We start from the raw sequence: 14164 nt of genomic DNA, 5'->3' as shown, positions 1-14164 counted from the left end.
TATATATACACACATATATATACACATATATAATATATATACACATATATATACATATATACATATATATACACATATATATACATATATACGTATATATACATACATATATTTAAATTAGTAGAAATGCAGAATACTTGAACATGATAAACGATTATGTTCTAATAGACATATAGAACACTTACACTGTGTAATAACTGCAGAATGCAATGCTTTTAAGAATCTAAAACATTTTATAAAATTTAAAAGTATTAGTGTAATACATTTTTGAAGGTATGAGGTACTTCACAATGTTTAAAAAGTATCATCCTTACTCAATAAATGTGCTACATATATCCCATATCATACAAGGCAACACTATAAAATACATTGTTTTAAATTCAAATTAAGCTGTCCAAGATGTTACACCAATGAGAGTCAGAATTCAAAGTTCTCACTGGGTCCAAAGAGTCTAGTTTTCACAGTCTGATGCATTGCCTCTGTGACCAGTATATAGAAGCATGCCTCTACTTTATCAGTGCAACCAGAAGATTCCTCAAGATAGCCAAGTATGGATCTTGATACCAACCCGGTTGCCAGGAGAATTACCTTTATCCTATTGTGCCTCAGTTTCCTCATTAATACTGACTTGTCTGTTCTGCTATAACTACAACTTGTTTATATTTCCTGCACGTGATTTTACAGTATTTTTTATTAAGTAGAAGAATTTTTTTTTTTCTTGAGACAGGGTCTTGCTCTGTTGCCTAGGCTGGAGTGTAGTGGTCTGATCATGGTTCACTGCAGCCTCATAAGGAGAGGCATTTTATCAATACATTCTGCAGGGCTGTTAGTTTATTAAATAGCAACGTGTCTGGTCTGATAATCAGGATTTATCAATATGTTAATATGGCTTTATTCCAATAGGCAAGATAGAAGTCACTATAATATATTATTAATCTCACTGGTGCTGTATTAATTCTATAATAAATTCAATTGAAGGCTAATGAGTAGCCTTAGCAACACTGTTAGACTTGTTCATAAAATTAACAGCAGCTGGCATTTCTTCATTTAGTCATTTATTTTACTGTCCCCTATGCATCTAAAATAATATGTAGGGATTAAATGGTGAACCCCAACAAGATAGGTCCATATTCCAACTCTTGGAACCTCTGAAAGTGACATTATTTGGGGAAAAGGTCTTTGCAGATATAATTAAGTAAATGATCTGAGATGAGATTATTCTGGATTATCTGGATGGGCCATAAATCCAATGGCAACTGTGGTTGTAACAAACAGAGGAGAAGACATAGACAGTGAGGAAAAGGCTATGCGAAGACAGAGGCAAAAACTGTAGTTATGCGGCTACAAACCATGGGACAGCTGGATCTGAGGCTATGGAAGAAGCAAGGAAAGATTCTCCCTGCAGCCTTTGGAGGAAGTGGAGCCCTGACAAAGTTTCATTTCAGACTTCTGGCCTCCAGAACTTTGAGAGACTAAATTTCTGTTGTTTAGGGGCACCCAGTTTGCGATAACTTGTTACAGCAGCAATAGGAAACTAATGCATGATACTACCCAACACATGCTATACTTATTACTATTATTTTTTATAATAGCATTTTCCAAAATTCAGATGATTCAAACCACAAGTGACACAAATGTGAACATTTATATTTGCAGCTTTCTTCTCTGGGTGAAACCATTGACATTCCCTCCCTTTATATGTGTGATAACTTTATTACTCCAACTACTGGTAAACATTGAGCAAGTGGAATTGGCAGCTACTTTGATAACATACCATGAGACAAAGAAATGAAGTAGACAGTGACACCTGTTATGAGTTAAAAAGGATTGAGTAAATTAAAGGAAATGACTTATGCAAAATATCTTATGTGAAATACGTAGGATACTATCCGACACAGAGGAGGGACACAAAAATGGCAGCATTGACTTTTATTCATGTCAGCTGTGAAACTTTATAAATACTACCTTCCATATAGTTAGTGGTTTTCTCTGCGTGATTAGTATTGCATTGACTGATTACTGTAGATTCTTAATTTGATCATGCATTAATTATATGGCGGTTTGCATCCATTTGTAAGACAGCCTGCTTACCTATCCAGGTGTGACATGACTGTTTTGGAGATGTCTGCACCTGCTTCTTGCAATATTCGGATAATCTGAAATGGTGCCCTGGAGCTCCGTCCAGGATGGATAATAACAGGACAACCAAGCTGAGCCTGGGCATGAGCTGTGGCCTGGAGAACCTTTCTTTCACTCTCAGTCAAAGGCCAGGAGCAACCAATTTCTCCAATAACGCCACACTTGATACTGGTTCCATCAGCTCCATGGACAATTTCATTCATAAGGACATCGGTAAGCTAAGGAAGAGTGAGAAAGAATATATTTTTATAGGTTGTGAAATTTATCAAAATAGATCCACCACAGTATGTGAATGAATTTATTTATTTTGTCATTCATTCTTTTAAAAATGTATTCAATATTCATCAATTAATATTGGCCAAGGAAAAAGGCATTTTGCTGGCCAAATCAAAAATCAACAAGTTGCACTAAATCCAAGATTAGATCATATCATACCATGATTATTTAACAAGAACTTTATAGCTTTAGGAAGCTGGAGGGGGACAAAGTGACTTAATGAGATTACATTCAGGATGAAGCAAAAAAAATCTGTAACTTAACCTGGGGAGCAGCATCTAGAATATAGAAAGACCGCCAATGAATTGAATCTATGTCCCGTGTATCAAGTCATTCTTTTTCTTTCTTCTTTGTTTTATTTAAAGAAGCAGAGGTCTCACCATGTTACTCAGGCTGGACTTGGAACCCCTGAGATCAAGTGATCCTCCCATCTCAGGCTCCCAAGTAGCTAGGACTACAGGCTTGCATCACCGCACAAGGCATCAAGAAATGCTTTAATTCTCTCCTATTTATTCCAGTCTTTTATCATAGACAGCATAGAAAATTCACAGCACACTATACTACTATTAGACTTTTGGGTTCATATGTATAGTTACCACTAAGAGTGGTTGGAAAAATATATAATCCTCATCATCAGCATAGTCTTTAAACAACAAAAATACATTAAAAAAAATAAAGTCCTGGTTGGAAAATAACGCAGAAAAAATTTTGAAATATAAAATACTCTAGAGAGTAAGTGATCTTTTGCAAAGACTGAGCTGACACCCTATGCCTGTCATGCAGGCAATGGAAGATACATACGAATATATACATATATGTGTAAACATGTATAAATAGATACATGTGTGTTTAGAAAGAGAACACATACACGTGCAAAAAAGGTTTTGCACCTTATTCTTTTTGTCCCTAAACAATTTACTTCCTTCTGCCCATTCTTAAGACAATATTATGACAAAACACAGGGGAATGAATTTTCTTCCACCTCTCCTGTTTTGTGAAAGGAGACTGAAACATATTCACAAATGTGCCAAGTCTTTGACTGCCAAGTTTCACCCTACAGTGAATCTTCATTGCTGGTTATTATAAAATCCAGGGTGAAAAAAAATCGAGGTAGCATAAATGAAGATGGAAAAGTGAGGTTTACAAATAGACTGTGGTGCCAATACTGAGGACATATACGATATACATAAATCTAACTATTATCACGTTGGATTTTCCAACGACCAGTGCACTAAGATCTCTTTCCTTGACACTTATTATTATTATTTTCTTTTTTCTTTACCACAAGGCTTGCTTGCAAAATTGGCACTTTCTTTATGAAATACAGTGTTACTAACTGGGGCCCCAACTGGCAGATGTCTTTGCTAGCTAGCAAATTTCCGTAGCATGACCAGCTACCTCTGAACCCAGGGCATTTCCAAGGTTCTGGCTGTTCTGAATTTATGAACAAATATTGTCAAAGAACTTAGGCTTTTTACCTGCTCCACTGACATGGCCCTGGTCTCTGAGGAGTGAGTTGCATCCACATAAAACCCGGCTCCGGATATGATATGGACGCCAGTCTCTTCTGCAAGCCTCTTCAACGTCTGTGTGTCTCGGCTAATCCCAGTGGTTGTGTTTTCCACCAAAGCCCCTCCACCATTAGCTTTAAAATACAACAGTTCTTCCTTTATGGCTTCTGTCTCCTGATTTAATTGAAGGTTTTCTTTATGGGAATAGGCGTTTTTCTGAATCCAATATAAATTTTTCATCACGATAGGTTCTTTGGAAATAGCTTCCTGGCACGGGGGAGGTGGACAGTAACAGCAGTCAAAGGTCATGGCCAAGTGTTCATGGGTCAGGGTACGGCCCAGTTTGCTTGGCTCTACAAGGCCCAAAACGGTTTGGACTTTTCCACTTAAGGAAGACATTTCTGACGGTACCACCAAGAGATGTTCTAAAAAGAGGATTTCTTTTTTCTAAAAACAAACAAACAAACAACTACAATCAGAATATTTAACACACACATAAACTCTTGTCCGTAAGGGGTGGGAGACTGTGAACATATACCCATGTAAGAAGGCAAACCAATAAAACTAGAGATACGATCTCACGATCCTGCCGACTTCAGAATCTATCCCCACTGCAGATCTAAGTGACATGCGTGGTGTTAATTGCCTCCCACCCCTTCTACTGGGAGTCCTCTGCCTGAGTTAGTCCTAACCTTATCTACTGGAAATATTCTTTGATATTCAGTTCACTTTCCTTTAACTTAATTGTATCTCTTAATCATAGCTATGCATTCTTGGATAAATCAACAGTAATTGTAATTAAAAAAAAAGTATTCAGAATCAATAACTTACACCCATACTAACCATGTATCAGTACTGTTTCATTTGTCACTTTTTAGCTAAATTAAATATCCCGAAGCAACTGATCTTTCCTCCTTTTTTTTCTTTTTGAGGGAGAGTCTTGCTCTGTTGCCCAGGTTGGAATGCAGTGGTACAATCTCAGCTCACTGCAACTTCCGCCTCCGCCTCCTGGGTTCAAGGGATTTTCCTGCCCCAGCCTCCTGAGTAGCTGGGACTACACGCATGTGCCACCAAGCCTGGCTAATTTTTGTATTTTTAGGAGAGATGGGGTTTCCCTATGTTGGCCAGGCTGGTCGTGAACTCCTGACCTCAGGTGATCTGCCTGGCTCGGCCTCCCAAAGTGCTTGGATTACAGGTGTGAGCCATCACGCCTGGCCACAACTGATCTTTCTACTGTTCCTCCACTACCCAAGCAAACAAATTTCTGTTGAAGGTCCATTATGTGTCAGAAATTAGAGCCGTAAAGAAACAAAAGACGCTCTCCCTCTCCCCCTCCCCCTCCCTCTCCCCCTCCCCCTCCCCCCTCCCTCTCCCTCTCCCCACGGTCTCCCTCTCCCTCTCTTTCCACTGTCTCCCTCTCATGCCGAGCCAAAGCTGGACTGTGCTGCTGCCATCTCAGCTCACTGCAACCTCCCTGCCTGATTCTCCTGCCTCAGCCTGCCGAGTGCCTGCGATTGCAGGCACGCGCCGCCACGCCTGACTGGTTTTCGTATTTTTTTGGTGGAGACGGGGTTTCGCTGTGTCGGCCGGGCTGGTCTCCAGCTCCTAACCGCGAGTGATCCGCCAGCCTCCGCCTCCCGAGGTGCCGGGATTGCAGACGGAGTCTCGTTAACTCAGTGCTCAATGGTGCCCAGGCTGGAGTGCAGTGGCGTGATCTCCCTTGTTACAACGTCCACCCCCCAGCCGCCTGCCTTGGCCCCCCAAAGTGCCGAGATTGCAGCCTCTGCCCGGCCGCCACCCCATCTGGGAAGTGAGGAGCGTCTCTGCCTGGCCACCCATCGTCTGGGATGTGAGGAGCCCCTCTGCCTGGCTGCCCAGTCTGGAAAGTGAGGAGCGTCTCCGCCCGGCCACCATCCCACCTAGGAAGTGAGGAGCGCCTCTTCCCTGCCGCCATCCCATTTAGCAAGTGAGGAGCGTCTCTGCCCGGCCGCCCATCGTCTGAGATGTGGGGAGCGCCTCTGCCCCGCCGCCCGGTCTGGGATGTGAGGAGCACCTCGGCCCGGCCGCAACCCCATCTGGGAGGTGAGGAGCGTCTCTGCCCTGCCGCCCCGTGTGAGAAGTGAGGAGCCCCTCCGCCCGGCAGCCGCCCCATCTGAGAAGTGAGGAGCCCCTCCGCCCGGCTGCCACCCCGTCTGGGAAGTGAGGAGCATCTCCGCCCGTCAGCCACCCCGTCCGGGAGGGAGGTGGGGGGGTCAGCCCCCGCCAGGCCAGCCGCCCTGACCGGGAGGGAGGTGGGGGGGTCAGCCCCCCGCCCGGCCAGCCGCCCCGTCCGGGAGGTGAGGGGCGCCTCTGCCCGGCGGCCCCTACTGGGAAGTGAGGAGCCCCTCTGCCCGGCCAGCTGCCCCTTCCGGGAGGAGGTGGGGGGGGTCAGCCCCCCGCCCGGCCAGCCGCCCCGTCCGGGAGGTGAGGGGCGCCTCTGCCCGGCCGCCCCTACTGGGAAGTGAGGAGCCCCTCTGCCCGGCCAGCTGCCCCTTCCGGGAGGAGGTGGGGGGGGTCAGCCCCCCGCCCGGCCAGCCGCCCCGTCCGGGAGGTGAGGGGCGCCTCTGCCCGGCCGCCCCTACTGGGAAGTGAGGAGCCCCTCTGCCCGGCCACCACCCCGTCTGGGAGGTGTACCCAACAGCTCATTGAGAACGGGCCATGATGACAATGGCGGTTTTGTGGCATAGAAAAGGGGGAAAGGTGAGGAAAAGATTGAGAAATCGGATGGTTGCTGTGTCTGTGTAGAAAGAAGTAGACATGGGAGACTTTTCATTTTGTTCTGTACTAAGAAAAATTCTTCTGCCTTGGGATCCTGTTGATCTATGACCTTACCCCCAACCCTGTGCTCTCTGAAACATGTGCTGTGTCCACTCAGGGTTAAATGGATTAAGGGCGGTGCAAGATGTGCTTTGTTAAACAGATGCTTGAAGGCAGCATGCTCGTTAAGAGTCATCACCACTCCCTAATCTCAAGTACCCAGGGACACAAACACTCTGCTTAGGAAAACCAGAGACCTTTGTTCACTTGTTTATCTGCTGACCTTCCCTCCACTATTGTCCTATGACCCTGCCAAATCCCCCTCTGCGAGAAACACCCAAGAATGATCAATAAAAAAAAAAAAAAAAAAAAGAACTTACTATAAAATAGTTACTGTGAGCTATCCATAAAAAAAAAACTTATTTAAAAAATATTTCCTTCATTAAAGATCATGAGAATGTTAAAAAAAAAAAAAAAAGAAACAAAAGACAAGATCTCTGACTCACATGACTTCATAGAATATGCCCCTCCCCAAAACAACTGAGGAGCACACTCGGTTGAATAATGAAATAACAACAAGAAACGAACCTCTTCAGGTTGAATGCTTGATTGTCTAGGGCACACAGAAACACACTTCAAAAATACTGAAAAGCAAAGATTCTTAGCCATAATGAAAGCGATTGTGATTTATCGAAACTGAAATCGGCTATCTCTAAAAAGAGCAAAGCCCTCTCTATCCTTTCATTTGTAGCACAAATTAAGTGTTCACCAACGTCTATCAGTGATACCAAGAACTCCAATTCCAGTACTTTCCTTTAAAAGTACATTTCCTTTTAAAAAATTTGTTTAAATTAAAAATTAAATGGCCAGGTGCAGTGGCTCATGCCTATAATCCCAGCACTTTTGGGAGGCTGAGGTGGGAAGATCACATAAGGTCAGGAGTTTGAGACCAGCCTGGCCAACATGGTGAAAACCCATCTCTACTAAAAATACAAAAATTTGCCAAGTGTGGTGGAGCGTGCCTGTAATCCTAGCTACTTGGGAGGCTGAGGCAGAAAAATTGCTTGAACCCAGGAGGCGGAGGTTGCAGTGAGCCGAGATCGCACCACTGCACTCCAGCCTGGGAAACAGAGCGAGATTATGTCTCAAAAAAAAAAAATTTTAAGTACATTTCCTAAATGAAGGGTTTATAAAGGAACAAGAGCTACTGAAAATAGTGAGGACAAACTCCTGCATGGCCAAGAGCAAAATCAGGACTCGAGTCCCAGACTCTGGGAACTGAAGAAAAGGAGCATCACGTGTTTCCAAGCTCTCAAACTGTTCCTTCGAATAATGTTCTGAAGTCATCATTTCCCCCATATCCCTTGAAAGCCTTCTTTGACTTCCATTTTTGTCATCTGTAAATTAAAATAACAAAGCACATTTCATAGACTGTCGTAAAAATAAATTAGATACCACAGGTAAAAATACCTGTAGATGCATTTGGCATGCAGCCCACATTCAACAAATAGTAGCTTTGTTTTGCGAATTCTAGGAACGATTCATGTATTTTCTAGATTATTTCTTTTCAGAGGAAGTGGCTGATGAGAGGGGAGATGATTTGGGGGGAAGAAAGGGGAAAATTTGTGAAGGGTATAGTACACACATAAGACAAGGTGAAAACAACATCAGAGGTCAGAGGGTGACAGAATTGTAGGCCAATTTATAGCAAGCCACTGCAATTATCTGGAACTCAGGTGTTTGCGATATATTAGCTTATAAGGCATAAATGATGGATTTAGACTTTTGGACAGAAGTTAGGACTTGTGGCTAACATGGCCATTGATTTTGTTTGACAGTGCCTATCTGGAAGCCAAACTTCTATGAGCTAGGCAATTCAAATGGTGGCTGGGAGAAAAGCAGGGAGTGTCTGTTCAGAGAATCACCACACAGCTGCCAGGCACTATACAGGGCAATATTTTCCATTGATGATGGATAGGAATTTACTGTTCAATGTCTTATTCCTTGCTACTGAGAGCAAGGAGTATGTAGTTCATGCCTTCCGTTGATGAAATCACAGTACCATTAATAATAGATGCAAGCTTCCATATGGGTTAATTTGCCGTTTCTTTCCTTCTGGCTGACCATCTTACAGACGTGTTCCAGAGAGTCACAGGGGCAGAAACTGAGCTAAACTGATAAAATGCTATCACTTTTGCTAGAAAAGTACCAAACTGCATATTCAATTGATGCATATTTGAAAGAGCAATGTTGGTACGTTTCAAGCTCACAAGCTGTGAGTCTTTCTGAAAAAAAAAAATCACTTACGAAATGTCATCCCTTCTGGGAGATTCCTCTAATGCTCTCAGGCAGAACGGGCTGGCACTTCCTATGATCACACACAATGTAACCTCCACTCAAAGGATAAGAAACGATTAAAGAACAAACTGTAGCCAACATTGCTCTAAGCTGGAATGTCTTTGAGTGGGGTGGAGTGTGTATCTAGAATACACGCTTCCTGTGCAGTAAGGGAGCCCTTTTCCCTCTGCATTCAGCTTGGAGGTTGCTCTCTTCTCAACATACAGGCAAGGGGCTATTCATGGCCTTCCCCCATAGAGAAGAGAGTTCACAGAACAAGGAGGAAGGTAAGAAACGATGAGAGCAGCTACACCCCATGGTGCAAACAGGACTGGTTACCAACAAACAAAGCAGGCTTCTGGCATTTTCCAGAGTATGCCTGAGAGGCTTAAGCATCACTCACATACACCGGCACAGAAGCTAGTGAGAAAGTGGGTAGCCAGAGCTACAAACACACGGGTCAAAAGTTCTGTTGCACTTCATATGTGAAATTTGAACAATCTGAGGACTGAGGATAGACTGCAATTACTATTACAGCCTAGCCAAGGGGAACAACATTTCTAATTCTGATGCATCTAGAACTGAAAAAGCACAGAGGGTTTAAAGACAAAAAATAAAAGGGATAAGAGAAGAGAATCAGAGGACAGTCCTCCAGCACAGCTGAAAGCCAGAAACGATAAATAGGATTTGTCTTATTTAAAATACGCATGTTTAAAATATGTGTATTCTAAAACCATATGCATAAATCAACTTCTACAAAATATTTAGACAATTCACCTAATTGTTGAAGATTTGGTGTGCAGGACGGTAGTTTGGGGGCAATTTTAGTTTAGTTTCACTGAGAGTTCCTCACAGCTATTTCACCCTGGCCATTATACTTAAGATGATTCTGTCTATGTAGATTGAATATATTTTTCAGTGGCATTTTGAATTGCAGAGGGTAGGACTTTCCAGAACTCTACCTGTGAATGAGGAGAGCTTCTCTTAACTGCAATACACTGTCCTTATTTCATAAACATAGGCTCTTCTCCCACCCCTGACTCTGTTATACCCAGCCCTTGACCTGGTTGAAGGTACTCGTCTAACAATTTTAAATGCAATGGTCAAATTAGGTCAGGCACAGTGGCTCACGCCTGTAATCCCAACACTTTGGGAGGTTGAGGCAGGCAGATCACTTGAGGCCAGGAGTTCGAGACCAGCCTGGCCAGCATGATGAAACCCTGTCTCTATAAAAAATACAAAAATTAGCCGGGCCTGGTGGCACATGCCTGTCATCACTCAGGAGGCTACTCGGGAGGCTGAGGCAGGAGAATTGCTTGAACCTGGGAGGTGGAGGGTGCAGTCAGCCAAGATTGCGCCACTGCACTCTAGCCTGGACAACAGAGCGAGACTCTATCTCAAAAAAAAAAAAAATGCTATAGTCAAATTACAAAACTGAGTTTTGGTGGATCAGTTTTCAGTTGACTTTCCCAACTCCTCCCCCAACCATGAAAGGTCTAATTCTTATCATACATCCCTTGTTTCATTTTACTCATAGTATTAGGTTGGTGCAAATGTAATCGCGGTCTTTGCCATGACCGTGATTACATTTGCACCAACCTAATACTATGAGTAAAATGAAGTGATGGTAAAAACCAGAATTACTTTTGCACCAACCTAATAGTTTTGTGGCTCTGAAGAAACCCTAACTGACAAAAAAACGGGAAGGCATCTCAGGGTTTTTTGCAGACAATATGAAGTGAAGAGCCTGGCAGCCGTGTACGAATGGATGAAGGGAGGGGGCCCGTTGTACCTGCAGGGAGCCCCATAGGATGTCGCTATTATCCAGAAAAAATCAGGTAGTGTCTTGTCTGAGATGACACCAGTGTAGATGGCAAGAAACCAGAAGCAGTAAGAGGCAGAGCAGATGGAACTTTCTAACTGGACTTGCTGGTACTATAAAAGTATCCTCCAAATAAATGGACTTCTAAGAAAAAAGTGCTGTCTGGCCCAAATAGATCAGCACTTCTATTTTTTGAAGTGTTACATCACAGAGCGTGGCTGCACTCTAGAAACACTGCACTTAACACTGACATTTGATTTGTCACAAAAATATTTTTTAAATGCATCCTTTTTTTTTTTAAAGCTTGTTTGAATACTTCCATTGTGCATACAGGTTCAGACCTGCAATATATCTTCTTTGAAGCAGCCTGGGCCTGGACGCTGACCAACGGTGACCCCAGGAGTCCCTCCTTGGACACAGTCATCATGCTTCTACTCTCTCAGCTATTTATGGTGTAATGGCCCTACTGCATATGCATTTATAACTTTTAATATTAAACACTGTCAAAAGAATCAGTAACCATGCCTGAATGAAAAGAAAGAAATCCCACCACTTCAGGATACAGAGCAATAATGGGACCCAGCAAGTTCTTTAAACTGTGACATAAATAAAGCAAAACTGCTCAGAGACACAAATGAGCAGCTTGTCGTTGGAGGAAAATGTTGGGTTTCATTCCCAAGCTTTCCTTTTTTTTTTTCAAATTGACTAAGAATGTAAGAAGAAAACCTGAGGAAATTTGCAAATTCTAAACAATTACGAGGACTATGGCAGTGACGCACCCAGGAAGTGACAGTGCTGGGAAAAGGCCTTTGCAGACAGGTCAACCTGGGAAAGGTCTCCTCCTCTGGGTCAGCTCAGGCTTTTGCCATCCTGTATTCCTTGATGTGAGCTGTTCATCTTAAACTGGTAAGTAAATCCATTGAAGCCATTTGAAAACCCAGAAAACACGTCAGACTCCTTGAATAAAAAAAATCGGCTTGTGGCTTCATTAACTCTTCAATTTAACTTGGGCCAGTCAACCTCAAGTCACCAGGGTTAAGCAGATGGCCTTTGTGTAGACTGTGGTCTACAAACTTGTAACTGGTACCAGTGGCTTCCCAAATTTCTCTGTTTAGTGGCCAACTGAAAACATTTTTTTTTTTTTTAAATGGGGCTGGGCACGGTGGCTCACGCCTGTAATCCCAGCACTTTGGGAGGCTGAGGCAGGCAAATCACCTGAGGTCAGGTGTTCGAGACTAGCCTGGCCAACATAGTAAAACCGCGTCTCTACTAAAAATACAAAAATTAGTCAGCTGTGGTGGCAGGCACCTGTAATACCAGCTACTCGGGAGGCTGAGGCAGGATAATCGCTTGAACCCGGGAGGCGGAGGTTGCAGTGAGCCAAAATCTTGCCATTGCACTCCAGCCTGGGCAACAAGAGCAACACTCCAACTCCAGAAAAAAAAAAAAAAAGGAAACGAGGGAGGAAAAGGGAGAGGGAGGAAGAAAACAGTATTTCAACCCAGATCGAAGTGCAACATTATTCACTATAGTAACATCCTAGAGTTGGGACAAGTGCAATATTATTGTCAAGACACTGTCGGAATAACTGACCTTTAAATTTTACTTAATTTGAAAAACGGAGATCTCATCTCTGCCCTTTTCATTCTCAGAAGGTTCCACACTCAATGCCTTGAGAATGTTTGATGTAAAATTCTTGATTTTACTAGCCACATATATTCCTGAGAGTGAAACATACAAGTTACTTGAATACAATGGTTATCACCTGCTTTTCTTCATGAAGAACTCTCCACATTGAAGTCTGTCCTCTGCTGTTTCTACAGGGGATTTTCTGTCCTATGAAACCCTAGTCATAGGTTTCCTCCCAGAAATAGTGATACTTCGAGCCAGCTGCACAACTGGTCTTTAGCTGTATTTGATCAGTAAAGCGCTTAAAATTTATATTACTTTTAAGTCCTGGCAAACCACAGACAAATGTTTTAAACATGTAAAATATCTATATTCCTCTCATAGTTTCATCCAGAAGGCTATTCTTGAGGTGTTGTGGTCTAGTTGGTAAAATGATGGGTTCAGAGGCAAGAATCCACGGCTCTTCACTAAATAGCTGTGTGGGTTTGGGCAACTTATTAACCACTCCACACCTGTTTTTCCCATCTGTGAAATGAAGGGGTTGACCAGATAACTTCCAGATGGCATCCATGCATCGGTGATTCCTTTAGCTTGAAATGGATATTATTGACCACCTATAGATCACTAACAAACAATGAAAGCTATACTTGCAGAATGGATTTTTAAATGTATATTTTAGGCTGGGCACAGTAGCTCACGTCTGTAGTCCCAGCACTTTGGAAGGCCGAGGTGGGTGGATCATTTGAGGTCAGGAGTTCAAGACTAGCCTGGCCAACATGGTGAAACCCCATCTCTAAAAAAAAAATAAAATAAAATGTGTATGTTACATGCATGTGCAGACAGACAGACATCCATCTATCTATCTATCTATCTATCTATCTATCTATCTATCTATCTATCTATCTATCGAAAGACAGAATGAATTTCCATTTCACACCCTTCAAAGTTTAAAAGAGAACTCTAGGCCCAGCATGGTGGCACATGCCTGTAATCCCAGCACTCTGGGAGGCCAAGGCAGGCAGACTGCTTGAGCTCAAGGGTTTGATACCAGCCTGCGCAATATGGCCAGCCCATCTCTACTAAAAACACAAAAATTAGCCAGGCATGGTGGTGTGTGCCTATAGTCCCAGCTACTTGAGAGGCTGAGGTGGGAGTACTGCTTGAGCCTGGAAGCCAGAGGCTGCAGTGAGCCCAAATCACACCACTACACTCCAATCTGGGTGACAGAGTGAGATCCTGTCTCAAAAAAAAAAAAAAAAAAAAAAAAAAAAAAGAGAGAGAGAGAATTCTAGGATGGAGGGGTGGTTTGAATAAAACCCCAATGCCAGGCACAGCAGCTCAAGCCTGTAATTCCAGGACTTTGAGAGGCTGAGGTGGGACAATTGCTTGAGTCTAGAAGTTTGAGACCAGCCTGGGAAACATAGCAACACCTTGTCTCTACAAAAATTAGCTGGGCATGGTGGGGCACTCCTGTGGTCCAAGCTACTCTGGAGGCTGAGGTGGGAGGATCACTTGAACCTTCGAGGTTGAGGCTGAGGCTGCAGTGAGCCTTGATCACACCACTGCACTCCAACCTGGCCAACAAAGTAAAAACCTGTCTTAAAAAAATAAAAAAGGAAGAACCCAAAACTTGGAGTCTTGGCTCCAGTGTTTT

The 14164-nt window shown here is 43.2% G+C and overlaps 1 protein-coding gene across 6 annotated transcripts in view; it reads right to left on the bottom strand.

Annotated features, from left to right (window-relative positions):
* The window catches only part of PTER (phosphotriesterase related), a 77115-nt gene that overhangs the window by 23319 nt on the left and 39632 nt on the right, over nt 1-14164 (bottom strand). For 3 of the 6 annotated variants that reach the window (XM_055352232.2, XM_063709915.1, XM_063709916.1), the window contains 3 exons: nt 12475-12602; nt 3894-4373; nt 2092-2357 (listed from right to left, as the gene is read on the bottom strand). In XM_055352232.2, coding sequence (XP_055208207.1) covers nt 2092-2357; nt 3894-4325 — 698 coding nt within the window. In that variant the 5' untranslated portion in view covers nt 4326-4373; nt 12475-12602. The remainder of the gene's footprint in view (nt 1-2091; nt 2358-3893; nt 4374-12474; nt 12603-14164) is intronic. The other 3 variants (XM_019035553.4, XM_055352230.2, XM_063709914.1) reach the window with 1 other exon arrangement.

The sequence above is a fragment of the Gorilla gorilla genome, chromosome 8 (assembly GCF_029281585.2).
Source record: "Gorilla gorilla gorilla isolate KB3781 chromosome 8, NHGRI_mGorGor1-v2.1_pri, whole genome shotgun sequence".
Taxonomy (NCBI): domain Eukaryota; kingdom Metazoa; phylum Chordata; class Mammalia; order Primates; family Hominidae; genus Gorilla; species Gorilla gorilla.
This window is presented reverse-complemented; position numbering and strand designations above follow the sequence as displayed.